Genomic DNA, 25641 nt, shown 5'->3' with positions numbered 1-25641 from the left:
AGAAGGAGATTGCTTTATCTTAGGTTGAAGTAAACCCACTGTTAAAGTAAATATGAAATAGCAACACCACTTAACAAAGGGAACATGAATAATAACTTTTCTAATTTAAGCTGAATGTGGGAGGATATAGGTAGGCAGCAAAATAAGTTGAAAACCTATTTCCACTGTGATTCATAGAGATTTTCAGCAGTTGCTTGCATAGGTAAATTACAACAGTTGACATTCACATACAGTTTTTCACTTATTAAAATCTGATGGGCTTTTTTCTTTTGGCAATTGAAATACTGATGCACAGCAAAGTTAAGAAACTGGCTCATGGTACTGACTGTGTCAAGTGTCTTGGCTTTCAGACACAGAACCGCTCCACCGATTCTGCAAGATACCACTCACCTTTAGCGAGAGAAGCTACTTGTAAAGGGAGTGGAATTGCCTACAGAAGGAGGGGAGGATTTTAACATCACTGGAATTGTACCAGTATTGTCTGTGACTTATGAACAATGGCAACCAAAAAGATGTACTAGTAGCTGAATAAGGTTATTTCTTTGTTTCACGGTCCTTCATTACCAATAATGTCTAGAATCACTCCCTACCTACACATTTACCAAGACAAAGGGAGCTCCCTGCTGCCATTCCATTTCCAGCACCTTCCTCCTACTTCTCATTCCGTATTACACAACCAGATTTGGCAACATTTTTCCTTAACAGAGATGAAAATTGGGTGTTCTGACTCAAGAGCAGAAAACAAGAATAATCCAAGAATGTCCACGGAGCTCTACTACATACTATAAATGAAAGCAGCTATTGACCCAGTGCTCTTATAAAGCGATCCTGAGACATGATGTCACATGGGTAAAAACTATAAAGCCAACAGTAATTTTCAAACAGTGCTTTCCACATTCTTTGGTCTTACATAGATTGTGTTATCATTGGTTCTGCTAGACACAGTGTAAAAGTAAAACCATCCATACCAATCTGCCTAGGGGACAACTCACAAAAAACAAGTGAGGAATAGGGTAGTTGTGTAGGGCTGCCCTAGGAGTGTGCCAGTATCATCCAAACGTTAGTTTCTTGCTTAATTCATAAACTTACTTCAATTCAAAGCAACAATTTACTTGTATTTGCAACTGATAGCAATTTTGACCCAGCCTTTTAGAAAGGGCAATGCTGTATTATTTCAATATCAGCTAAATACTTGATACTGAATGCATGTAAATGACAGTAACAGACACTCAAAATTCCTTTCAAGTCCTTTGCAAGCAATTTCCTCTCAGCACTGTAGAGTATCAAGATTACAGGCTGTCAGTATCATTCTATAGACTTTCACACTACGTAACATTCTCCAGTGAAGTAGAGAGGTTCATTAATAAGAATTTATTAGCATATTTGGAAGGGATCTGCAGTAAATCTTTACAGCACGAAGCTACAAATGGCTCCATGTTCAGTCTAAAGTGTGCGTATTACTTCTTAAAAGGGCATGGCAAGCATCTTGTGAAAAATAAACATGAAAGAAAGCTTTCCTCCCCCAACAAAAAGGAAGCTTCTGAATTATCAAACAGTAGAAAAATTGTATTTTGGGCAAACCACATCAGCTCCAAACAACTTTAATAGGCACCTACTGTGGCTTCAGGAATCATCGCTGCATGCATATCTCTAGCCATATTGGATTTCTCTTTCAGCTTTGACTGGAGTAATGTGTGTTCCATCACACCAATTTGTATGTCCATATGAATGGTTTCTTGCTTCAGTTTTGTTAAGGCCTGTTTAATCTTCACTAGAGGAGCTGTTGAAAAAGAAACACATATATATAAACAGGGCAGTTCTGCCAGCTACTTCACACAAAAGCATTATTTTCTACAATTTGCACCTTCAAATTGAAGAGCTGAAGGAACAAAAGGGCATTCTACTCCAAAGACATGGTTGAACTGATACGTCATTTTTAATGTGCAAGATGCTTTAAAGGTAGAAATAGGCGATGACAATTTTGCTGTCTTCTTGACATCTAAGATCTGCATAAAGACATGCATCAACATTGAGATAGGTTTGTCAATGATGTGTTTTGCTCAGCTGAAAGCTTCATGCTGATACCTGACTTAGGGTTTGGTAGAGAACTGAAGTCACGTTCACAACTTACCTGTGATAAGCTGTTAAACTGGGTTGTGCTCCATACTTTGTTTCTCATCCCTCACTTCCCACTAATATCACCAGAGGGATGCTGCTGCTGTATCATAGTCCTCCTTAGATGTTATCCTGACCCCTCGGCCATGCCATAATACAGAAAAGGTATTGCGAGGCAGGCAGGCAGCTCCTTTGCAGTGAAGCAAGGGTGCACTAAATTTCCTTAAATGATAACACTTACAACTACTTAACTAAATTAACTGCAATGGTTACAGTTAAATATAGATACAGCTTGCATATTTAGCCCTACTGTAATATGCATCAATTTATTTCTGCATTCATACTCCTTCAACGTTTGCAACAGAATGCATTTACCAGCAAACCCCCTCAAACAACCAAATCCCGAGCCTGAAACAAATGTTATGCAGTTTAAATATTAAATAAGTCTAAATATCAAGACACCAAAATGAGTTTTCTCACTGACTCCAGCCAGCCACAGTCAGGGAATCTAACAGCTACTGCCAGTAACTATTTTAGAGCAAAAGGGCTTGAACCTGTAATGTGATCATTTCTCCCAGCGGGTTGATAACTCTTCAAATAACTATTCCAAGCAGAGACAAACCCCTTGTTCTTTCTTCCAGTGTTTACAAATAATTTACCAAAGGGGGAGATCCTGGCATCTCTACCTTCTGAAGGCTTACGAAACCTTTTCAAAGAGATTTAGACTCCTGATTGTCTTAAACACCTTTTACCATTTTAATATTGCTATTTCAGGCTAGTCACTCACTGTGGTCTAGTTTTGTTTTTCCTTTTACAAAGGCCAAGTTATGTAACTGTCACTGAGGAAATGGGTGTTTGGTTTGAGGCAAAAACATACTTACCACCATCAGTCATACTGCTTCCTTTCTCTTCCGTTTCCTGCTTTACTCTTTCTAATGCTTCTGTAATCTTAAAATAGACATTTTTTTCTTAAACTAGATGAAATTCAAATAGAAAAAGAAACCAATATAAAGTTCTCTGCTGACTAACTGCATTAGTTTAAAAAAAAAATGAACTAATCTTTGTTGTTGTAAATGGAGGAACAATTATTTTCAAAGATTAAGCAAAAGTTCATTTCAATAAACTATTGCTGTACAAATTACAGCAAAGAGAGTAGCAAGTTGGCCAAACAGCGTGGTGTTACTGACACTCTGCAGATCCCAAACCAGCGAAAACAGTGTAAGTGTTACAGTATGATGGATGGAAGATTGGAAGCAATACCCCCACAGACATTCGCATGTACATTTGTTGAATCTTGATTCACCAAATGACCATACCAGCTTTCCTTCTGGAAGCACAAACACATTATAAACCTGAAGTCATTGTAAAGTACTCTTTTTTAAGCTTAAAGAAGTAAGTGTGATACAGAAAGAAGCTCTGACTATGCAGGATCCATACACTCTGACATCTTTGCTAGAAAACTGATAAACTGCTGTATCACCCACTGCAGCTGGGCTAGATGGTTGCTGTAGGTTGCTTCCAACAGACCTATTCTATTCTAACACATCTCAAACTTGGTTTACAAGTTATAGTGTGATCTCTTTTAGGTGACTATTCCACTTTATAACGTGTCTAATGAACAAAGTGGAGTTTTCAAACCCAAGCAACAGAGCTGTTAAAAATCTAATTTCTGAATTGGACAAAGGGTTGAAATATTTGTCAATCAGGCAATAGATGTGAACGAGATGGCACGAAGCACTCGACATACAGAGGCAGCTATGAAAAAAACTGCAGATTTCTCTTTACATTTGTCAGGGCACTGATTTCAAAAACAACCACCAAAAAAACCCCAAACAAAAAACAAAGAAAAAAAACCCAACCCCCCCCCAAAACCAAACAGAAAACCCGTTTCAGGTATTAAGATAATTTGACTAATATGGAAAAGTTACCATTTAGTCAAATATTTGCTTTTAAGAGCTTGGAAGAGGAAAGGTTCAAATGATTAATTTTAACTAAAAAGATTTTAATTTTAACTTAAACTTTCCTTCTTACAAAGAATTTATGGCCACAACTTGATTAATCCTCAGTTATCCTAGGATACATGTTCTACAATACAGAACATTTACCATCTTTTACAAACTGAGGAAATTAAGATCTCACAATAGTTTGCCCAATTCACAAGTTAAAAATCAGTGGCAGCCTGGGTTTAAACATTAGGGACTGGACTATATCACATCCACTAACCAAACAGATTAGCAGAGAATAAATCAGAAAGAGCCGAGTTCATAAAACTGCAAACACTAAATACCAACTCTGTTTTAAAATAAGCAAAAGAAAGATGTGTTTTACCTCAGAGAGCACTTTAATCCTTTCAGTTACTCCTCCGCTTCCCTCCTGGTACTTCTCTTTAGCCTGGAAAGAAAGGGTTTTTGCTGTAACGACATAGCTGAAGAAATGCATGCAGACAGCTTAGAGAGAACACCCAAATTTGCTCTCACACATCCCAATTCTAGAAACTCTCCCACAAAGTCCCAATGACGTTTATAGCACTACACATATGACAGGACAGGCCTGAAACATCAGCCCCTGTAATGACTGTCTTTCTTTTTGAAAGATAATTTAATTTCATTAAAGCAGTTTTAAGACTTGTAATAGTCCTAATACACACAGAATAAATATGTTTTCCAATCCTTTACATGAGGAAATAAACATAATTTACTAGAATACAGGCAGAATTGAGTCCTGCAAACCAAGAACACTCCTTTGTCAACAGCAAATTATGATCTTGCAGTTTCTTAAAGTTTAACAGCAAGGCAAACAGAAAGCACAAAAGGTCAAATCCTGTTAGCCTTATTTTGACACTAGGAGGGCTAGCCAAATGGCAGCTTCTACAGGCCTCCTACCTAGGGGATCAAAAAGCTTCTCAAACAGCACTCTTTTGGCATAAAAATCAAATGAAGCGAAGAAGTAATCAGAGTGCTTTGTGCACATTAGCACAAGTAATCAATGTAAGAGATGAGTGCTGGACTAAGACTGTAGTTTTCCCACTCATCACAGATGGGTGAACTTCACAGGGAAAGCAGAACTAGCAATTTACTAGCTGCTCAAGATTGGCAACAGATTTACATATTATCCAGGCAAAAAAAAACATTTACTTTCCCCTGTAGAACAGTTGAATAAAAACTGCTAGTTTAGCTGAAAACTATATAATTCGACAGAAAATCGACATTTCCTCTGCTTTAAATCCAACACAATTCACCAGCTAAGTCTTCTTTGCCTTCACTCTTACTTAATAGCAAGTTAATACTAGAGAAGGCAACAGCAAAAGATGAGTGCATTACCTCACTCAGCAAGGCTTGTGCTGAACGGTACTCTTGAACCAAGTGCTCCAGCTGATTGTTGATGTACTTTTCCCTGCTATTGATCTTTTCCAATGTTTTGCTGATTTCATTATGGAGTTTGTCAAGGTAACCCTAGAAAATCATGTTGTGAGTTGAGTATACAGATAATACACAAAGGGTATTAGAATGGTGCTGTAATTAAGAAAGGATATATAAACCTACAAGTGAGAGAGGAAAATAGTACAGAAATGCTGTGTTTAGCCAACAAAAGATTATTCCTAATGTGTTCTAGTTGGCCCATGTCAAAACCATGTATTTCAAGCTCTACTGCTTCCATCACTCACCCTCCATTAATTATAAATGTCAATGACAGTAAGTTACTCTAACAACAGCGTTTGACCTATTTGTTTTTATTACCAGCACTTGTTTTCAGATTGTATTACTGTAGTATTCTATTTTACCCTCTGTAGCCAGGATGTACTTACGATAATGCATACGTTTAAAAACCCTAATATCTCTGTTAAACCTCACATATACAATTCTCACATTGGGTATTTTGCCAGTCCCACTGTCCCTAATCACCATTACTGTGTTTTACAGTGTTAGCACAGAGGAAAAAAATCAGTCTAGTTCTTAACATCTATCAAATTAAAGAGGAAAGAAAACCACTGACAGAGCAGTGAAATGTTCTGCACATACAAGACATACCCTAGTTTCTTTCAAAGAAGATTCAATTCCATCCTTATGCTGATGCATTTGATCTACATGAATCCTCCAATCCTGAAAAAGATGCCACAAAGTAAAACGTAGGTCAGTACAACTTTTATCTTTCTCTGGTTACTAAACAAAGGCTGTTATGCATGGCAGGGTCAGTTCTCTTTTATACTATTACCATGCATCATACTGCCTGTGCCATGTTCATATCCAGAGGCACTTGCTTAATGTGACACAATTTATAAGCCTCCTAAATGTCCCACGTGACACTCCGATCCATACACAAACACTGACATTTCTCTACATCACAGTAGCTATGCTTTTTGGAGTCTATTTGATCTTCATGGAACTATTTCTGTTTGAAACCACTCTGGGCACAAATATTGAAACTACTGATTACAGCTGCAGGAGTTCACCTTATTCTTAGACAAAATGAGTGCTTCAAATGTCCAGCAACTACCACTTCCAGATCTTCCTTTTCTACTCAGCCCCTACTATTACCAGGAGAGATAGGAAAGAAATGAGAGAGGCAGAAATACCTAAACTTGTTTTTTGATAGTGGGACAAAATTAGGATCAGGAAAATTACTTTCAGCTTCTAGGTCATAGGAATCATACATGGGCCCAGGGATGGGGGATGAGAAAAGCTGCTGGTTTAACTTAAAGGTGGCATCTTTCACATAGAAATTAATTCCAATTCCCACGTTTGTGACCGATTTTTCCTTATCAGTGCATAGTTTTTACACCTCCCAGACCCAAAGCAGAGCTGCAGACAGACTCAAGGGTACAAAATGAAGCAGAGCAGCAGCACTGCAGAATTACTGCTATTTCAGTATTGTGTTTCTGAACACGCTAAAAACCGTTTTTCAGCTTTCTAAGTTTTTGGCACTGTACTGGTCTAGGTGTGGAAAAACCCAAAACCAAAAGCAACTCACGTTAATAAATCTGTATCGGTTGAAATCAAACCTTAGGAGACTCTCTTGTAAAAGGATAGGTGGAAGGGTAGGTAGGATTATGTGGTGAAGGACTTTGTCAAAAAGGATGGCAAGCAAAACAGAGAGAGGCACAAAACTGACTAACAATAATGGAGGCAGCAATAAGAAATAAACCTGGCTAGTTACAATAATGGAAAAGGGCATGGGGAGGGTGATGCTTGCATCAGTACAATTACCTGATCAAGGACCTTACCAAAACAGGATGGTAAGGAAATGAGGGGCAAAAAACCAAACCTATGGAGAACCAGACCTATCAAGAAACAAAGCTCATCAGTTACACTAGCTGATAGGCTTGATAGAAACTGCAAGCATCACTTCAAAGAAGGTGAACCTGGCCCTTGCAACTGGTAAGGATGCAAACCTGCAGGTTCTGGATATTCTGGAGAAGGGTAGGGTTGGTGCAACTATGTAAGCTGATGAAGCAACATGCAGGGGAAGAGGCCTGGTGAGGAACAAAGCAGGGAAAAGAGGGGTACAAGAGGGGCTGGTCACATGTTAACTGTTGCCAGTCATTCCACTTGACTGACTGAGCCCTGTGCCCTGTCACTGCAGTCTGGCTCATCTTCTTATTAAATCTTTAAAACTACATTTATGTGCAGTCACAGTCTTTATCCCATGTGTGTATGAGTACTGCAATGACTAAGTGACAGCTGCTGGTGAGAGGGCATATGGGGCCAGCAACTGGAATCAGGCCAGGCCTGCAGGTGCCCCACACCTGTGGTGTCTGCAGGCAGAAAGAGTGGTGGGTCTTGGTGCCAGCTGCAGGAGGAGGTGAAGGTCCTGGCCACCAAGGCAGGACTGGCATGTGTCCCAAAATCCAGGTATTGGGAAGGACCGGCATGAGTAAAGCAAATATGGGACTCAGAGCCAGCAGCTGGAGTGGGACTGCAGGTCACCAGCCTGTGTTGCTGGTGCCAGCTGCTGGGGTGGGGACAGGCAAGTGTTTGCATTTTCCCTAAACCTGCTGTGCACGCATAAAATTCAACAGCAGACTTAAAACTGAACTAGCTGTCAAGTAGTAGGCCCTATATCCAGGCCTGGATATGAGGCAGGCACAGGGGACCCACAAATGTAGTGCCCTTAAGCTGAGAACGTGACTGTGTCCATCTGTTTGCTGGCAAGCACCAAGCTGGAATAGCCAAAAGTAGAAGAGCAATGAAACAGTTAAGAATGCCCAGGATCCAGGCAGAAGGATCAGACAGAGAAAAGGACCATAGTTGAGTGAGCCATGAATATGCATGTGTGCATATGCTTGTGAATCTAGAGAGAAGGCAGGGTGTGCTTTCACTACTGAACTTCAATCTTAATTAGCTGAAGAGGAGAGGAGGAAGGCTTGGCTGTCTATACTTGTATTTTATGGGAGCCCTAAAAGTGCTGCTGAAGACGGTGCCTTGTTTGTGGCACTCTGTGTAGCTGGCCGTGTCAAGGTCTGTTGTGTCTTTATGTGATACACGCTTGACTTCACTACCAGTTGAACCTGCAAAAACAGGAGCTGCATCCATCACTTTGGGATGGGGACCCATGAGTCCCCAGGCACACAGGGCTGGGCTGCAGCAGCTGAGCAATAGGAATTCCTGATCCTGTAGCTCCTGGAGGGTACAGTTATTTAAAGGGTATGGGCAAGGAACAAATCCTGGCTTAAAACAGCTGCACGCTCCTGCAACCACAGGCAGTTACGCTGATCTGAAGTGAGGCTATCCCCTTGCATAGGACACACACAGAACTACCAAAGCTCTGGTGTTTCTGTCTAACTCAGAAGAGCACAGCTGAGCACCTCCAACAGCTGTTCAGCCCAGAAGGTTCCCTCACTATGCGCTGTTGTGCATGACAGTACAGAAGCTAGAAAGAGAAGAGTCCTTTTTTCATGTTCATTTATATATATTCCTTAAAGCCAAGAGATGGTGCATTAAACTGGAGGCTAGTAAACCTCAGTTCTTCCAGTGGCTTTAATTTTCCCTGTATGTCCCTATTACAGTTTTCATTTCTTACTGTGAGAATCAAGCATCATGTTCTCTGTAACGGATGGGCTTGCCAAGAATCACAGAAAGGTGGCTCAAACCAGGCAATTTTTCACATGAAAGAATGCAGTATAGTGTAAAACAGGCAAGCAGTTTAGCAGACAGTTGAGAGCTTAGCCTATTTTTGGCAAGATAATTATCTTTCATTGAATTTTGTATCAATGCTGCAGATTGCTCCAACACCCCAACTAGCAGGTCAGTAGAAGTGAATAGTTTTGATACTGCACTGATCTGTGTGTGCTATAAAAGCTCCTAGAAAGAGTGAAAGCTCCTAGAAGTAGGCCCTAGGTTTGCCAAAGATAAATAAGTATTTCTAAGATGCTCATTCTAGACTCATAGAAATAGGTTATGGAGAGAAATGCACGTTTCTAAGAGGTAGGTATCTGGATAGATACGTAAAATCAGTTCAAAAAGCACCGACTCCTTTTTGCTAAACCTATGGAGAGCCCATGATGACTAGATCAGAGGTACAGACCTACTTTCTTGTCACGTAAAGTTCAGCAAGATGAATTCCGTACAATCAACGTTTCATGTGGTTGACAAGCGGAACAGTTTGAAGATAAGCAGCTCATCAGTTCTCTTGCAGGAAGATGTTTTAATCATCATCAGCTGCTAAACTGGACCGGTGGTATAATTTTTCAAAGTGTGAATACCTTGGAAATGTTTAAGAAGTTTCCACAGAATGAATACATGGAAATAAATACGTAGAAATAAGGTGCCCTGGAAGTAGCAGAAGAAAGAATTCCTATATAATAAGGACCTACTGAAAATTACTGCTTCCAGGGTCAAAGTAAATGACAAAGATTTTGACAAGAGCCCATTATTCACAATATTTGGCACAGCAAAAGAAGAAATGGTAAGGAAACAACACTGATTGAAATCATGCTTTAATCGCCATGTGTACGCACACAAATCCATTCTCACATACCTTGTTGTCGGTCCTGACTGTAACTTTCAGCTGTGGAAGCACACGTTCCACTTCCAGATTCCACTCTACCGCATCTGTCGTGGACTGTAAAATCTCTTCATGCTTTGGAGTGTCATTCATGTCCTGTGTAAGAAATCACAAAGCTTATATACAAAGTATCATCACTTTGATCAGTGAGAGCTATTAGAAATCATGTTACAATAGCTTACAGTATTCATATTCAGAGAAAATATTTATATCCAGAATGATGTAACAGATGTCTTTAATAGCTTTCTTTGAGTGCATAAGGATTAGTAATCAAAATATTTTCTCATCAAAGAAAATGGAAAAGAATCAAATGTGTATAATAAGAAATTACAATAAGTAGCAGAAATAGCTGGGGGGGGGTTGTGTGTTAAAATATATTTATGAAACAAATACCACGCTTCCCTAAAAGTCTGCAATAATTTCTTGCAAATGTTTCCAGCAACCTTGCAGTGATTTCAGTTTAGAAACTGCCTGCCCATTTCTGTTTCAAATAAGCCGATGCATTTCAGTTGGAATGCTTCCCCAGGTTTAGACTATAGAAAAGATTTTCAGACTTAAATACAACAGAAAGAAATTGCTGCTACAGATGTCAAAATCTCAAGAGAGAGGACTGCTGGTAACAACTTACTGATCCGTACGTTTGTCCCTGTGGAACATTCAGGTCAATAAAATCTTCTTCATTGTCTGACTCTTTTTCCTGAAGAAAAGTTGCAAAGTAAAACTTCAGTTAAGTAATGAGCAATCTTCCTCCATCATTTCATTTTGCAGGAGCACAGGACAAGGAGTATTAAATTCTGTATTTCTGAGCAAAACAAGACGTGAAGAGTTTATGGCAAATGGAGTTTGCATTTACTTAAAATCTCATGAGGAAACAATATCTGGGATGAGGTGCAAGATAAAAGGGAGCCCACATTTCCCTCAGGGAAAGTATTCTAAAGGCCCGTTATTTAAAAACTAAACCAACCCAAACCTAAGCCCTCTCACATCAAATGGGCCATTATCAATAGCTGGATAGTAACTGTTATTTCTTATGGGTTTCTGAAAGCTCTGCATTAAAAATAAAACCAAAGCAAACCACAAGCAGACACATAGTTTTCAAGATGCTTTTTGCACTGCATCTTTGGAGCTACAGAATGATGCCACTTTTTAAGCACACAAAATGATCCAATTCAAACTGAGGCAATCGATTTGTTCTCTTGCCCACGACACTACACACTGGGCTGATGGTTTTATAGAATTCTCTATTATCATCTCAAAATTGCATTCCTCAGTGACCACAATCAGCTCAGAGACCATCACTGCATAAGTAAAGTCAAAGCTGCTATTTCTGTGCATTACTCTCTGTTTATACTGAATGTCACCTGCCATTTTATCATGCACACACTTCACCCTTATACATGCTGTCCTTCTGTAGTTCTTCTGTGAACCATCATCTTCTCCACCAAAGTCAAATTCCATCATCCACCTCATTTCTAGACAAACCATGAAAGCTGCAATAACACAGGTCTTAAGTAGATCCCTTCAAGACTCAGTTAGTAAAAATCTGGGAGCTTATTCCTCTGTGTTACCTCGCTTTTAACTAACCAGGAATACTTCATTTTCCTCTGGCATGTTTGCCCCTAGTCCCCTGAATACCTGCAAGAAATTAATGGCACCTTGACTGGGACTATCTTTTGCTTAAAGGACAATATATATTTGCACAGCACTTAGAAGAAGACACTACAACACTACCACAACAACAAGACTAGCTGTCAGAACTGAGAAACCAAACTGTGCAGATCTCCTGGCATACCCGGCCTCACTGGTTACTGCTGGCTACCTAAGATGGACTACTCAATCCCTCAGATTTACAGCACTATGCTTGTCTCTGTCAGCCACATCAGTTTTAGTCAGAAGAATCAAAACCAAAGCACAATCAATGAACCTCATTGTTAGAATTTAACTACTAGAAATACTGCTAAATTCAATCACGGATACAGCTAATACATCCAGGACACATCAATATACTGGCAGCAACAACTGATAGGGAGAAAACTCCAGGAACAAACTTGCCAACAAAGTTTTCAAGCTCACAAGCAGGTATTCTTTATTGCGGCACCAGGAGACACAGGGGATAGCTCCTCCTAACGTGTGTCTCCCCATTGCCACACAAGCTGTCCTTTTATAGCCACTGGGCATACATACATATTCATGAGGCTATGTATGGATTACATCATTTTCCAGAGAGTTCCCCGCATACGTACGGAATTGTGGTGGTGGTCTCTGAGGGTTGTTTACTTCTTCCAACGATCTTCATCACTTCTGGCAGCCTTTGAAGCACGCGCAGTAGATGCTCATACCAGTTTAATTGCTTCGTTAGCACCAGAGACATAATAATCCTCCTATCCTCCTACTTATCAGTTAGTTTAGCTGTAGCCCATCCTGGACACCTGCGGTTCCCGGATACTCCTTATCCCTGTGTCCTGTTCTTCTAGGCTGTTTTTCTTAAACTATGTCACAACTATAACAATTTATCTTGTGAGAATTCTCAGTATGTTCTCTAGCTGTACTCTATTTTTTTTCTCTATGTATCACAATGGACTGGTGAAAAAATTTACAGTGGCATATAATTAATAACCATAGAACCATTAGGGGCCCTAAAAAGTGATGCTCCACTTGGTATAAACCTAGCTCAACAGTTTCATTAACTTACAAACTTGGAAAAGCTAACAGAAGTGCAAGCAAATCCAGAAGCTCTTTGAAGGGTTTCACTTGTGCTTTAGTGAACTGTTTCATCCCCACTTTCCAATTTAAACAGCTTAGACCTTAATGAGACACAGAAAAGAGCAGACTGAAGGCTGTTTTCACATTTAAAGCTTTTAGCCAACAGCTTACATTTTGGAGGCTGGTCAGACACGCAATACAGAATGTCCCTTACTCCTAGAATTACCCAAGACCTTTTCCTGTGGAGACTCCAAAGCTGACAAAAATGAACCCAGACATCCACGTCACAGTATGTGCATGTTGTATGAAAGCTAGGAATAAAAGGGTGGAATTTTTTTTGGCGGATAAAATTGAGAGGAATAACACAATACATAGGAAAACTGTGAGGAGAGGAGGAAAAAAAGGGAACAGTTGATGTTGCATTCCTGTAGACCATTGTGGCTTACAAATTTGGGCTATAATCAAAACAATCTGATAACATTACTGGTGCTTTATTTCCAACTTTTATGACCTTTAATTTTTCCCCAACAGTTGAAAAATGTAGACTCAAAAAAATAGGGTAATTGTGGCATTTTCCACCCAGTATTGCTGGGCCTTAACGCTCCAGAAAACTGATGTCTCCTCAAGTTATTTGATGACACAGCAAGTGAGCACTCCCAGGCTCACAGCTTTCAGTCTTTTGGTTTTCATCTACATTTTATTTTGCAAAGATTCATCAGCTTTTGGAGAAATGAGATGTGAAACTGACTTCCTTTTGTAATTTTCACGTTATCTTCAGCTAACTTCCCTCTTCAGAAACATCTTAAGTCAGCAGTAAAAAGGCTCACTTCAAGACTGACAGAAGCCTGTGAAAAAGACAATGTCTTGTGATCACACTATGCCACAGTGAGAATCCATCTCTCATAAAAATACTCTTCTGAGAAAGTCAACCAGCAAGAAACAAACTTCTGTTCAACACCTATCCACCAGTAAGTCCTAAAAGCATATTTGAACGTACAGGTATGTTTCATAGGCTTCTTCCTAGACAACTTCACTGTAATTATTACAGATAAAAAGGAATAAATAAAACAGCCGATCCTCAAACATCGCCATCTTGTTGGTAGAAAGTATTTCAAAGCACACAGAAAGCTTATTTGGCAGAGTGGATGATGGGATACTACCATTAATGGAATATACAGATGCCGTGACCTTTGTCTACAGAAACAATTCTGCAACCTTTATTTAGGTCTTTGTTGGTGTTTTTAAACAAATGCTCCCTTTCCAGTAGTTCTTTCCCATCTACTCTCTTCCCAGAACTTTAGACCGACTAAGTACCAAAAGTTAATGTTTCCTGTTTCACTGAAATCTGAGTTACAATAGTGAGCACTCTATTAAGTAAGTGCTGGACAAATTTTACCAAATATTAGCTAATCCTGTAAACAGGGACTGAAGTTTGGTTTAACATCAAAAGCTTGTATCGGTAGAAAGCAAACGAGGACATGGAGCTGTTGGAACAAGTCCAGAGGAGGCCACAAGGATGATCAGGGAACTGAAGCACCTCCCATATGAAGTTAGGCTGAGAAAGTTGGGGCTGTTCAGCCTGGAGAAGAGAAGGCTGCGTGGAGACCTCAGAGCAGCCTTCCAGTATCTGAAGGGGGGCTATAGGGATGCTGGGGAGGGACTCTTCATTAGGGACTGTAGTGACAGGACAGGGGATAACGGGTTAAAACTTAAACAGGGGAAGTTTAGATTGGATATAAGGAAGAAGTTCTTTACTGTGAGGGTGGTGAGGCACTGGAATGGGTTGCCCAGGGAAGTTACGAATGCTCCATCCCTGGCAGTGTTCAAGGCCAGGTTGGACAGAGCCTTGGGTGAGATGGTTTAGTGTGAGGTGTCCCTGCCCATGGCAGGGGGCTGGAACTGGATGATCTTAAGGTCCTTTCCAACCCTAACTATTCTATGATTCTGTGAATTGTGAATGTATATAATTTTAATGTAGGGTTAGATTCCACTTCACTTTACATTAACTATAAATGCACATAAGAACATATGGTCTCTCCCAAAGAGTTAATAACCTTATCTGAAAGGAAACAGAAAAACTCTACAGGAAAGGTGATGATGCAGGAGTGGAGATGCAGGGAAAAAAGGCAACAGAACCATTAATAGAAAAGACTTAAATAAAGACGAACAAAATGAGCTATGAGTAAATATTTCCTCATAGTTGACCAATTACAATCAAAACCAGCCAGGTAAACCTACCAGAACATCCTCTTCAAGCTTATTAAGTGTTAATTCTGCATCATCTTCTGTTACTTCTTCTTCTTCTAGCTCTTCTGTTGGATATGCTGGCCTGAATTAGTTCAAAGGACAAAAGAGCTTTTAAACACAGTAAATGCAAAATACCTCTGTAAATTGCTCCTAAGCAAACAAACCATTTTATGAGAAGTATGGATGATTTGGAATATGACTAGTAGTCAAATAAATATGACTAGTAGTTAAATAAAACTAACAGCCTTAAAAGTCTTTGTTTGTCTGTCTTAAAAGTAAGGGTTAGTTACTATTCCAAGCAGTACAGTACATTCATGCTACAAAGGCATCTGGGGAGTAACTTTTGATTGGTTTTCTCTTTTGGGCTGACCTCTTAAAATTGAAGTGCAAGTCACCACAGACTTCTTTTCAGCCTCCAGCTGAATGTGTGTACTGAACAGAAGTAACAGTGAAGTATTTCCAAGGTAGATATTACATAGCTGTATGCATTTCCCCCAGACAGGGAAGGAGTGAAGTAAAGAACACTTTTAAAGGAATTTTCATATACTTAAAATTATGTGTCATCTCATTTCTCCCAAGATTTCCTTCAGATTAAATACTCCCAAGTTACTGTAGACTACTCGTAACATGATCACATACTGTGTGTACCTCCATCCTGAAGAAGTCAAGAATTTAGCTATTGATTGATAGGACCTAAAAGGACATCAACTCAACAGTCAGATTAACAAGGAGTTGTGCATAAGAAAATGCCCCCCCAAAAAGTCATCAGTCAAATCTTTATTGATAGCTAAGTTTAGTAGCAGCCCAAACTCATCCTTGGTGGTGACAGACTAAATTGTGTGAAATTGCAATAGGAACTAATTGGTCCCACTGCTTCAAGCCTAGTAGAATTCTATATCTTATGAAACATCAAGGAAGACATTTATAGTCATTACTATGTTTTGTCTTTATAATTACAACTTACATTTGTTTATTGGAAAACAATGCATAAGGGAGAAGTCTTAAAAGTGTACTATACCTTTTCCAGCTAAAACCAGTGTATTTCAAGGCTTCTTCAGCCAAACAGTCAAGAACATAACACACTTGCTCTCCACAACCTGCCTTTAATTTTGAGGGAGGAAAATCCACAGGCCTTCCCTAAAATAAAGAGATATGCTGTTTACTAGTGGCTGCCCATCAATCCAAGTAATGAGATTTCTTACACTAAACCCAAAGTGTCCGTCGTGCATGAAGATTTTACTAATATTAATTCATATTCTTCCCCCATGCAGTTCCAGTCAGGCAAACATAAAGGAAAACAGAACAAGCCAAGGACCAGATGCAAAAGTCTTTAAGCACCTGGTAAAGGCGAAGAGTCAGAAGGGAACTAGATGGTCAAGTGTACAAGTGATGTGGTGGCAATGTAAGAACTACAGAGAAACTCAGGTACTGAGCCTTTCAACACTGCCTTGTTTATTCCTTGTTTTACTTACTGCTGTTCTGCAGAATAAGCATTTTAGTTTGTTATGGTTTAAGTCCTTTAGAGAACAGTGTTAACATCATTCACAGCTGCACCACAGTGTAATTGTGCACAAGATCATACTTCCCATAAGCTCATATATTCTCCTGACCTTTGGGTTTGCTTTCCTTAATATTGAAAAAAATCCCAATAGTTCCTGGCTAGTTTGTGCAACCTTTTACTCCTTCACAATGACAATAAACTAATAGAGGAAAACACGAACATCATTCTAAACCGTTTCCTTCACCGTGACTTTCATCACTGACTGTGGCAGAAGCGGGATCACAAGCACCATGTAAACTTCCCAGATAAAATCTTTGTAAATTATACTGCTATACAAGAGAAACCTCTGTGGCACTACAAGACGTAAGCCAGATTTAATCCATTTCACAGAATGTGGAACAAAACTAACTGGAATCATTCATAATTTTGTAGTGGCAAAAAACCAGCAAGTACGTACAGACCATACAGACTTCCAGTTAACTAATTAACAAACTTCTAGAGATGAAAATCTGCCCAGCCCTTAGGAACACCAGACAGAAGTGTGTCACTGATGTTGTTTCTGAAGGCGATGCACGTGCTTGTAATACCCTGGGGAAACCAGCAAGTTCAACACTTACAAACGATCGCAATTGTGAGAGTACGTTGGATATTATCGCGTTGGGATCATCGTATTCTTGGGGCTGTTCAAAGGGATGTCCTGCTTTAGTGATCAGCCAGGCAGCAAGCATGCAGAACATAAAGAACTGCTCTCCAGGATTAGTGGGCAGTGCAAAGTAGTGCCTGTTTAAACAGAGGAAAAAGATGGTGACTATTTTGGGCTCCTAATGCTATTACGGCATCATAAGCAGCACAGGCTAGAGAGAAGCTTCTTTAACTGACTCTTTCAATGAGTGATCTATCTGAACTAAATTCAGGATGTCTAGTTTTGCACATAACAGAACAGTAGACTAAGTTTTCTATGTGCAGCTCATCTGTTTCATTAAGCTAATAATAAATATCAGACCTCCAAGGAATCACATGGAAACTGGGTACTCCCCTCCCCTGCCAGCAGGATTACATAGCTTCAGTTAAACACCACCAAACTAACATTTCCACATAAGCACAAGTTACCCTTCTTATTTAGCTGAACAGTCTCAAGTCATGATGAGCTCAACTCTGTTCCTATTTAAGGGATGCAGAATCCATCTCATCACTTCATAAAATACCACCATTAATTAAGAGGCTATTAAGTGACCATGTCTCCTTAAAAATAATTGAAGAAATCGTGACAGCAAGTGACTGCAGGAAAACTTGAATGGCCCTTCCTTGAGGAGGGGAGAACAAACTTACTGAAGCCTCATTGCTTGAAGAGATGTGGTCTCTTTCTGCATATTGGCCTCATCCATGACACAGGACAAGGGGTAATGGGTTAAAACTTAAACAGGGAAAGTTTAGATTGGATATAAGGAGGAAATTCTTTCCTGTTAGGGTGGTGAGGCACTGGAATGGGTTGCCCAGGGAGGTTGTGAATGCTCCATCCATGGCAGTGTTCAAGGTCAGGTTGGACAGAGCCTTGGGTGAGATGGTTTAGTGTGAGGTGTCCCTGCCCATGACAGGGGGGTTGGAACTGGATTATCTTAAGGTCCTTTCCAACCCTAACTATTCCATGACTATGCACAGTAACTTCACTTGCTATTCCCTTCTCAGCATCCTCAAACACTCTTCCTGACAACAGCAATACAACCAGTCCCTTTTGCTCCAGATTCCCCCAAACCTCCTCCCACACTCCTCAGGAGTGGCAAGCGGCTGGTGTACCTAAATCAGTGCATTAGACCAGATCAGGAGCAGGCTTTTGAAGCCATCTTTCCATCCATCCCCAGCTACTGTGATTGGGATTGCTTTAGAGAGCAAGGTACACAGACTGGATATTCTTTGGACCACACTAAATTGAAAGATGTGGTCCTAACACAAATTCAGTAGTCAGAACACAGTCAGGTCCCCAAAAGTATAAATCAGAACCAAATGCTTCCCTTTACAGCCATGGCTGCTTACTAAAGTGGACAAAGGTTTACTTCCTTGCTCCAAACGTACTGACAATCTGACAGCTGGCTAAAACCAGCCCACAGCCGCTGCACTCATACTCAAGCCTCTTTCCCAACAAGGTAATAATTTGGACTACTTTTCACCTGATACCAAAATGTTGCTATGGGAAGCCTGCTGTGGAGCCTGGCTGAAACTGATACATGGATATGAGTTATTTGGCCAAGTGAATGTTGGGAGCACAGTGGTCCCGTTTACCCAAGTTCCCTGTCTCCTACCATAACCAAAGAAATTACAGATGAAACAAATATGTGTTAGATATGATAAAAACAGGCTTAAATGCAGTGGGCCAGGCCCCCTTACACACACCCCACAACCAGTTACCCTGAACACAAGAAACTCATTTAGGGTAGAACTATTTCTTGCACAGATACACTGGCACTCCAGTACTGAACACCTGCTGCGGGCAGGGAAGCTCAAGTCACTATTCACTTTCCACACCCCACCATTCAGAGAGACTTCCCGTTTAGAAAGCCTGAAGCCATGCAGCTGACCGGTTCCCACTCGGCTCTGTCACCCGAGACCCAGCCTTCCTTAATCCCTGACACAGAGGCGGAACCGCACGCCGGGGTTTCCCCCCACCCACCGCACACCCTCCTCTGGCCGCAGGCCTGGCCGCGGGGGACCCCCCAGTGTGTGGAGCTTTGTACCAGGCAGCCCAGCCTGTACCAGGCCCCAGCCGACCCCCTCGCCCGCAGCCTCTCCAACGCGTTCGAGGCCAGGCCGGCGCCGGCCGCCCAGCGCAGTGGGCGAGGGGCACCTGGAGAGCGGCCGCATGTTGTGGCGCCGCAGCGCCTCCTCCTCGTAGCTCAGCAGCTTCAGCTTGTCCAGCAGCTCCTCCATCAGCACGAACATGTGATAGGCCGCACCCGGGCCCCGCTCGGCTGCGCCCTCCTCGTCCCGGTCCCGGTCCCGGTCCCGGTCCCCTCCCGCAGCCCCGCGCTTGAGCCCGCCGCCACCCGCGGCCTCCTCCGCCATCTTGGACCGCCGCCACCCGTAACCGGGGCAACCGGCCCTACCAATCCCCGCCTGCCTCAGCCTCGACGCCCACCTCCTTGCCCAATCACACGCTCCCGGGGCGCAGCGAGGCCACGCCTTTTCAGCTCTATCCACCAATGGAGGCGAGGCATGCCGGGGCCAACGTCCAATCAGCGCCTCGCCTCGGCCGCCCATGCCGAGCGCAGGCGCGGTGAGGGGAGGGGAGGTGAAGCGGCGGGCTCTGTGGCGTCCCCTCAGGGGCGGTGGGGCAGCGGCGGGGGGAAGATGGCGCCGTTCCTGTGTTTGGGGCTGAGGGGTGGGCGCTTCCACACTGCCTGCAGCCAGTAAAGCTTTGCGGTGCGGGTAGAGCCTTAGGGAGCGGCGCCCGGCCCGCAGGCACCGCGGGCGGTGTGTTTCGGACGGGTTTGTGGCTGTGCTCCTGACGGGCTGCTTGACCTTGGGCTGGTTTGTGCCGGTTCTGCAGCCAAACGTTTTCCCGATTTAATACCAAGTTGTGAGCATATTGCACCAATCAGGACGAGAGGAGGCATTCACAGCTTCCCTGGGCAACCCGTTCCAGTGCCTCACCACCCTTAAAGAACTTCCTCCTTATATCCAGTCTAAACTTCCCCTGTTTAAGTTTTAAGCCGTTACCCCTTGTCCTGTCACTACAGTCCCTAATGAAGAGTCCCTCCCCAGCATCCCTATAGGCCCCCTTCACACACTGGAAGCTGCTATGGGGTCTCCACTCAGCCCTCTCTTCTCCAGGCTGAACATCACGCTCTCTAATGCCCGAGCACGGTCCCCAGGTGCCATCACCACTGCTGCAGCAATCACCTTCCTGACAATTAACATGAAAGGGTTTGTTCAACAAAGCCGGGCAAAATAAACGGCTAAGAGAAAAAGTTTTATAAGCCCAAAGAGGGAGAAGAGAAAGCAAAAGGAGTGGACGCTTTATGTGTATAGAAACATGATTCGTGCTAGAGAAGCAAACTTGATTTTGGGGCAGGAAAGGACTTGTAAATGTTTAAGCCATAGTATGCAAAGGTGAGGCAGTGAAAGGGACGGGGAGACGCCAAGTTCTGCGGCTTTGGGAGTGCTGTATATTCATCTTCTTTATGCATATATACACACACAAATCCTGCCTGCATGAAACACCTGAAACAATAAGATTGATTTTCTTGGGCTACTTGTGAAACCATAAGAGGGAAAAAAACCCTGTTGTCCTTATAACAGCTCTATGGTGTACGGCATGGGGAAGGAATACGATATGTGTGTAACGACTAAAACACAGTGTTTTTTGCTACTTCCTAAGACAATTTTGGATGTTTAGAATGAGGAAACCTTGTTCCTTTGGACCGTTTCTCAACAAGTGAAGTCTGGAGTTAGCATTTGATTGTAAGGGTTTCACTGAGGGGAGGCAGAGATTGAGTTCTCTTTGCGGTACAGAACGTGCTCCCTGAAGGGTTCAGTGGTGAAGCTGTGGAAAGCTAGTATCATTGGAGCTAGGACAAGAACTCAGCAGCGTGTGCTTAACGTGGGGCTTTTAGAACTTTACACATTTGTTTGTCTTGTTTGCATGTTGGTAAAACTCAAAATCCTCAAGCATTTGAAGACAGGCTCAGAAAGTTGGGGCTGTTCAGCCTGGAGAAGAGAAGGCTGCGTGGAGACCTCATAGCAGCCTTCCAGTGTCTGAAGGGGGGCTATAGGGATGCTGGGGAGGGACTCTGCATTAGGGACTGTAGTGACAGGACAAGGGGTAACGGGTTCAAACTGAAACAGGGGAAGTTTAGATTGGATATAAGGAAGAAATTCTTTCCTGTTAGGGTGGTGAGGCACTGGAATGGGTTGCCCAGGGAAGTTGTGAATGCTCCATCCCTGGTGGTGTTCAAGGCCAGGTTGGACAGAGCCTTGGGTGAGATGGTTTAGTGTGTGGTGTCCCTGCCTATGGCAGGGGCGTTGGAACTGGATGATCTTAAGGTCCTTTCCAACCCTGATTATTCTATGATTCTAGGATTTTCAGTCCTCTTAAGTATGTATGCTTGAAATGTGCTGCTGTTACCTTGAAAAGGAATTAATCAGAATCCTTTTTACCAAGGAATAGGTAATTTTTGTTGCACATGTATACTTTATGCCTGTAAAGACCCCAGACCCGCTGCAGACTGGCCAGAGCCTCCACTCCTCAGGTTTTCCTGCAGACCAACAAACCTTTTGCTCGACACACTAAGATTTGTGTTGAACGTGGAAGCTTTCAGCTAACTAGTTCTAGTTCTGTGTTTCAGCACAGCGCTTGCAATGGAGTACACCTAGATGATGTGAAGTAGCCTGTGCTGTCCCTGTCCAGGCTTCACTCCCTGATGCAGCCCCAAAAGGCATCACAGAGGTACTGTTGGAACGATGTTACTCAGAGCATCGCTGCCAGTTGGCTGTGATTGTCTATTGTATGTGGCAGATCACTCACAAAGGGAAATTTAGTATTGATTGCATTTTCTGAAATTCAAACACCCAGCACAATGTATTGTATCAATCAAGTTGGAAGTGATGGGCAAATGAGCAAAAAATCCAATCAAACATGATGTACATAATGCAGGGAGAAAAGTAGGCAGATCCTGGCGATGGCTGCTACCATGGAACAAAATTGTACACCATAAGTGCTTGTTTTAATCTTGCATCATCTCTCTCTGGTTTAATGTTTTGGTGCCCTTCTGTTGTTTGGTTTTGGGTTTTTTTTCCACCCCTAAAAGTGAGAATACGTAAAATAAGCACACTAGCTTTACAAAAGAAATAACATGCAAAAATCCATGGGATGTAACACTCACATCCACTACAAATACCGTCACACCAGTCAAAACTAGTCCATACCATTAAAACCTGGCTAACAGTCCTGGCTAAACTTATGCCCTGTGTAAGTTAGGTATGGCTCCTAATCTTTGGGTAGAAGAAAAGGACCAGTAGCAGCTCTTTAAACTCTTTGCAAAGCATTTGGTTCGGGAGGTAATTCCACCGCTGCAGCACGCTGTGTTTCAGAATAGCATGGCTGGGTGGAGGAAGAGTGGGGCCTGTCAGTTGAGGTACCATTATTCCTTTCTCATTGCCCACAGGAGCTTCCAGTTCATTGTTATTTAAAAGATAAACCAGAAGGTATGATGGGTGAGCTTCCTCCTTTGCATTCCTACGCTAGACTTCCATACGTGCGCTTTTGGAAGTTCAGCTGATTGTGACCTGTTGAAGACTAAGTTCTTTGTATCTGTGGCATTTGCAAATGCAGGCTAATTCCCTACCCCACAAAGTCAAATGTTGCAGTAATCAGAAGTACATTTCAGTAAGCAGAAAAAGCTGGCTTGACAGGGGATGTCTTACAGCAGCTTGGAAATCGTACTTAATCATTCAGTGTCCTGTTCATGAATGATGAAGGTTCGTGTTCCCTAGCCCTGTGAGAACACTGAGGGCGATCACTTTATTAAAAGCGATCAGCAAGGGATTACACGTAAGAAGAGGCCTCAACCATTACGATATGTATAGCATTGCATAATGATCTTAAGGCCAAAAATCTGGGCCAAGACTGTTGCAAACAAAAGTCATGATGCAAAGGAACGACAGACCTTAATTAACTGTACAAAGGGAATTATATAATGAGAGTACATCTTTTGTTTGTGCTTAAACAGGTTTTCTTCCCTCATTTCATGCTGTCAGTTTAACATGAGTCTACCGTGAACTGGAGAAGACATGAAGGGAGAGTGTCCTGGGTTCATTGTACTTCCCTTCAAGTGCATCCTTAATTGCCCAGGTTGAGTGCTGGGGGTGCATGGGAGTGGAGAGCAGCAAGCACTGTTCATGTTTGAGCAATCCGCAGGAATTGGTTGAGGAAAAAAGGACTATGAGATTTTAACTCACCATTTTATCCTCCTCCTCAGCTTCACTGGAAATTCAGTTCAAGTAAATAACTGGTACATTTCAAGCTCTCCTGTTTCTTAGGGAATACTTGTTTCATTGGATCAAGAGCAGTTCCCTTGTGAGATGTGCATGGCTGCTTCCATTGCCCTGATTTCCCTGTAAAGTGTACCCAGACACTCTGAGTTCCTAATCCACTGCATGTGCTTCAGAACACGAGTGCAGTTTTCAGTTTACATAGGACAGCTTACAACATGGAAAGTTTCAAGTATGGTACAAAGCCACAAGAGCCCTGTAACTGTCTATTTTGTTAATCTATCCTTCTGATCCACAGGAGAAAAAGGCATATCTCATGTGTTTGAATTTCCCTGCATCCATCTATCCTCCTGCTAGAACACCCTGAAAACATACTGCTTTCCTTTTCCTTGTAAAATAGCACAGTGGGGTACAGTTTTGGTTTGTCCTCATGGGTTTCAGACCTGCAGCTCTGATCATTCAGCCCCACACACCGAAAGCAAGTGTCAGAATAACATATAGTTCCTTCTGCAGCAGATTGCCACGCTCCACAGTCTCCTCTGGTTTTGCTTCCTTTGCAGCAAATCCCTCCTGTCACATCGGTAGCTGTGCTGTGATATTAATTTGTCTTACACTGGTATGTCATATATTAGCTGTTAGTTCCAGTGAAACTGCTCTTTACTTCCTTTCTTTAAAGCTACGCATTCATTGTGTTTCACACGTGTGAAGTACCTAAGTCCGCCAGAGCTGAAAATCATTTCTAACTAAATACAAGCTTTTAGTCTGTTAATGCAATTGCATTGTAACAGTTTTATCCTTTGCACTTCGAATGTGAAAGTTGCATTTTGCCTCTGCTCCCAACATGTGGAATTTCATGCTACTTCACTTGTGGCTTAGACCAGACTGAATCACTTTCATTTTTGAGCCCCCCAGTTAAAGCAGAAGCAGGCAAATGACACCACCATAATTTGGTATATGATGCCAAATTAGGTATTTTTGACATTATGTTATTTATTGGTATCAGGTACCAATTGGATATTTTTTGATGCAAGATAGGTTTGCTTTTAAAATCTTCAGATGCTTCTGGAAATATACTGTGATGCTTGAATATACCAAAATCGTGACATGTGTTTTTATGTTGGTCTATAGTTGTATCAGACTCCAGAAAAGAGTCAGAACATGTCTAGATAACCTGCACAGTACTTTCCAAGGAAGTTGCAGGGAGTTCTTCAATTATCTGTTTCAGACCGGCTGTCTAATGCAGGAGGAAGCAGCACTGCAATTCCTTGTGGATATAGCAGTGAGACTGCTGTCAGTGAAGGTCTCACAGAAACGCAGTGATTTCAGTGCTGGCCTCCTACAACGGCACATCTCACTCTTGCCAGCCTCGAGTCCGGATTAACCAAAGTGATTTTTCACTGACCTTGGATGATCTCACTGCAAGCAGCAGTGGAGAGTATCTGTGCAATGCTTCAGTGCCTCACTACACAACGCTTACTGCGAGAGCTCTGCAAGTTGGGAAGTTGCCCCTCCTTCCAGTTTGGAGATGGGCACCGGCAAGGGGACCGCAGAGCCAAAGCGACAGTCAGACAGAGCGAAAAACATCACCTTGAGCAATTAATACAAGGGTGTAGAAGGGAGGTTTTATTATTGTTGTCCCGTGGAGAAAGAAACGTTACTCAAGATGGATTTATTTAAAGACCTGAAGTTTCTTGTTTTCAGTCAGCAGCTTCCTATGGCAAGGGTCTCAAAAGCAGTGGCTGCCCTCAGTTACCACCAACGGCCCTCAGAGCTGAGGGCACAGGGAGACTCTCAGGATCATGTCTTAGATGCTCTGCTGATAGCAAATATGGTCTTTAAAGGTGACAGGGAAGCCCTAAGGTGTGATAGGAATTTGCCTGCAGAAGAAACGTTGTTGAGGAGAACACACAGTTGTTACTTTCAAAGCTTTCAGTCTACACAGCAGGTGGTGTTTTACACCTGGGGTTGTATGTTTATATGCATGCCTGTGTTTTTTATGAGCTGGAGTACATTTCCAGTGGTGAAGTCTTAGTTAACAGTTATTTCCCTGTCTCCAGTTTCAAGACTGGGACTTCCTGATTGCTTTCCTA

General features: G+C 42.1%; 2 protein-coding genes across 2 annotated transcripts; one reads left to right on the top strand and one right to left on the bottom strand.

Annotated features, from left to right (window-relative positions):
- Positions 1-1356: 1356 nt before the first annotated feature.
- On the bottom strand, positions 1357-19624 carry IFT57 (intraflagellar transport 57). The gene is made up of 11 exons (XM_061454402.1): positions 19407-19624; positions 17185-17347; positions 16085-16203; positions 15058-15148; positions 10745-10813; positions 10090-10212; positions 6144-6215; positions 5436-5567; positions 4444-4506; positions 2997-3063; positions 1357-1780 (listed from the first exon to the last, which is right to left on the bottom strand). Exons 1-11 carry the CDS (start codon positions 19622-19624, stop codon positions 1602-1604), a joined length of 1296 nt encoding a protein of 431 aa, XP_061310386.1. The 3' UTR covers positions 1357-1601.
- Positions 19625-19774: 150 nt separating this feature from the next.
- Positions 19775-25390, top strand: HHLA2 (HHLA2 member of B7 family). The gene is made up of 3 exons (XM_061454502.1): positions 19775-19968; positions 24852-25114; positions 25239-25390. Exons 1-3 carry the CDS (start codon positions 19775-19777, stop codon positions 25388-25390), a joined length of 609 nt encoding a protein of 202 aa, XP_061310486.1.
- Positions 25391-25641: the final 251 nt, after the last annotated feature.

The sequence above is a fragment of the Pezoporus flaviventris genome, unplaced genomic scaffold (genome assembly GCF_033815535.1).
Source record: "Pezoporus flaviventris isolate CSIRO_AGI_PZ_B2104156 unplaced genomic scaffold, CSIRO_AGI_Pfla_v1 ptg000015l, whole genome shotgun sequence".
Lineage (NCBI taxonomy): Eukaryota > Metazoa > Chordata > Aves > Psittaciformes > Psittacidae > Pezoporus > Pezoporus flaviventris.
Note: the sequence above shows the minus strand (reverse complement) of the source record. Positions and strands in the feature narration are given on the sequence as shown.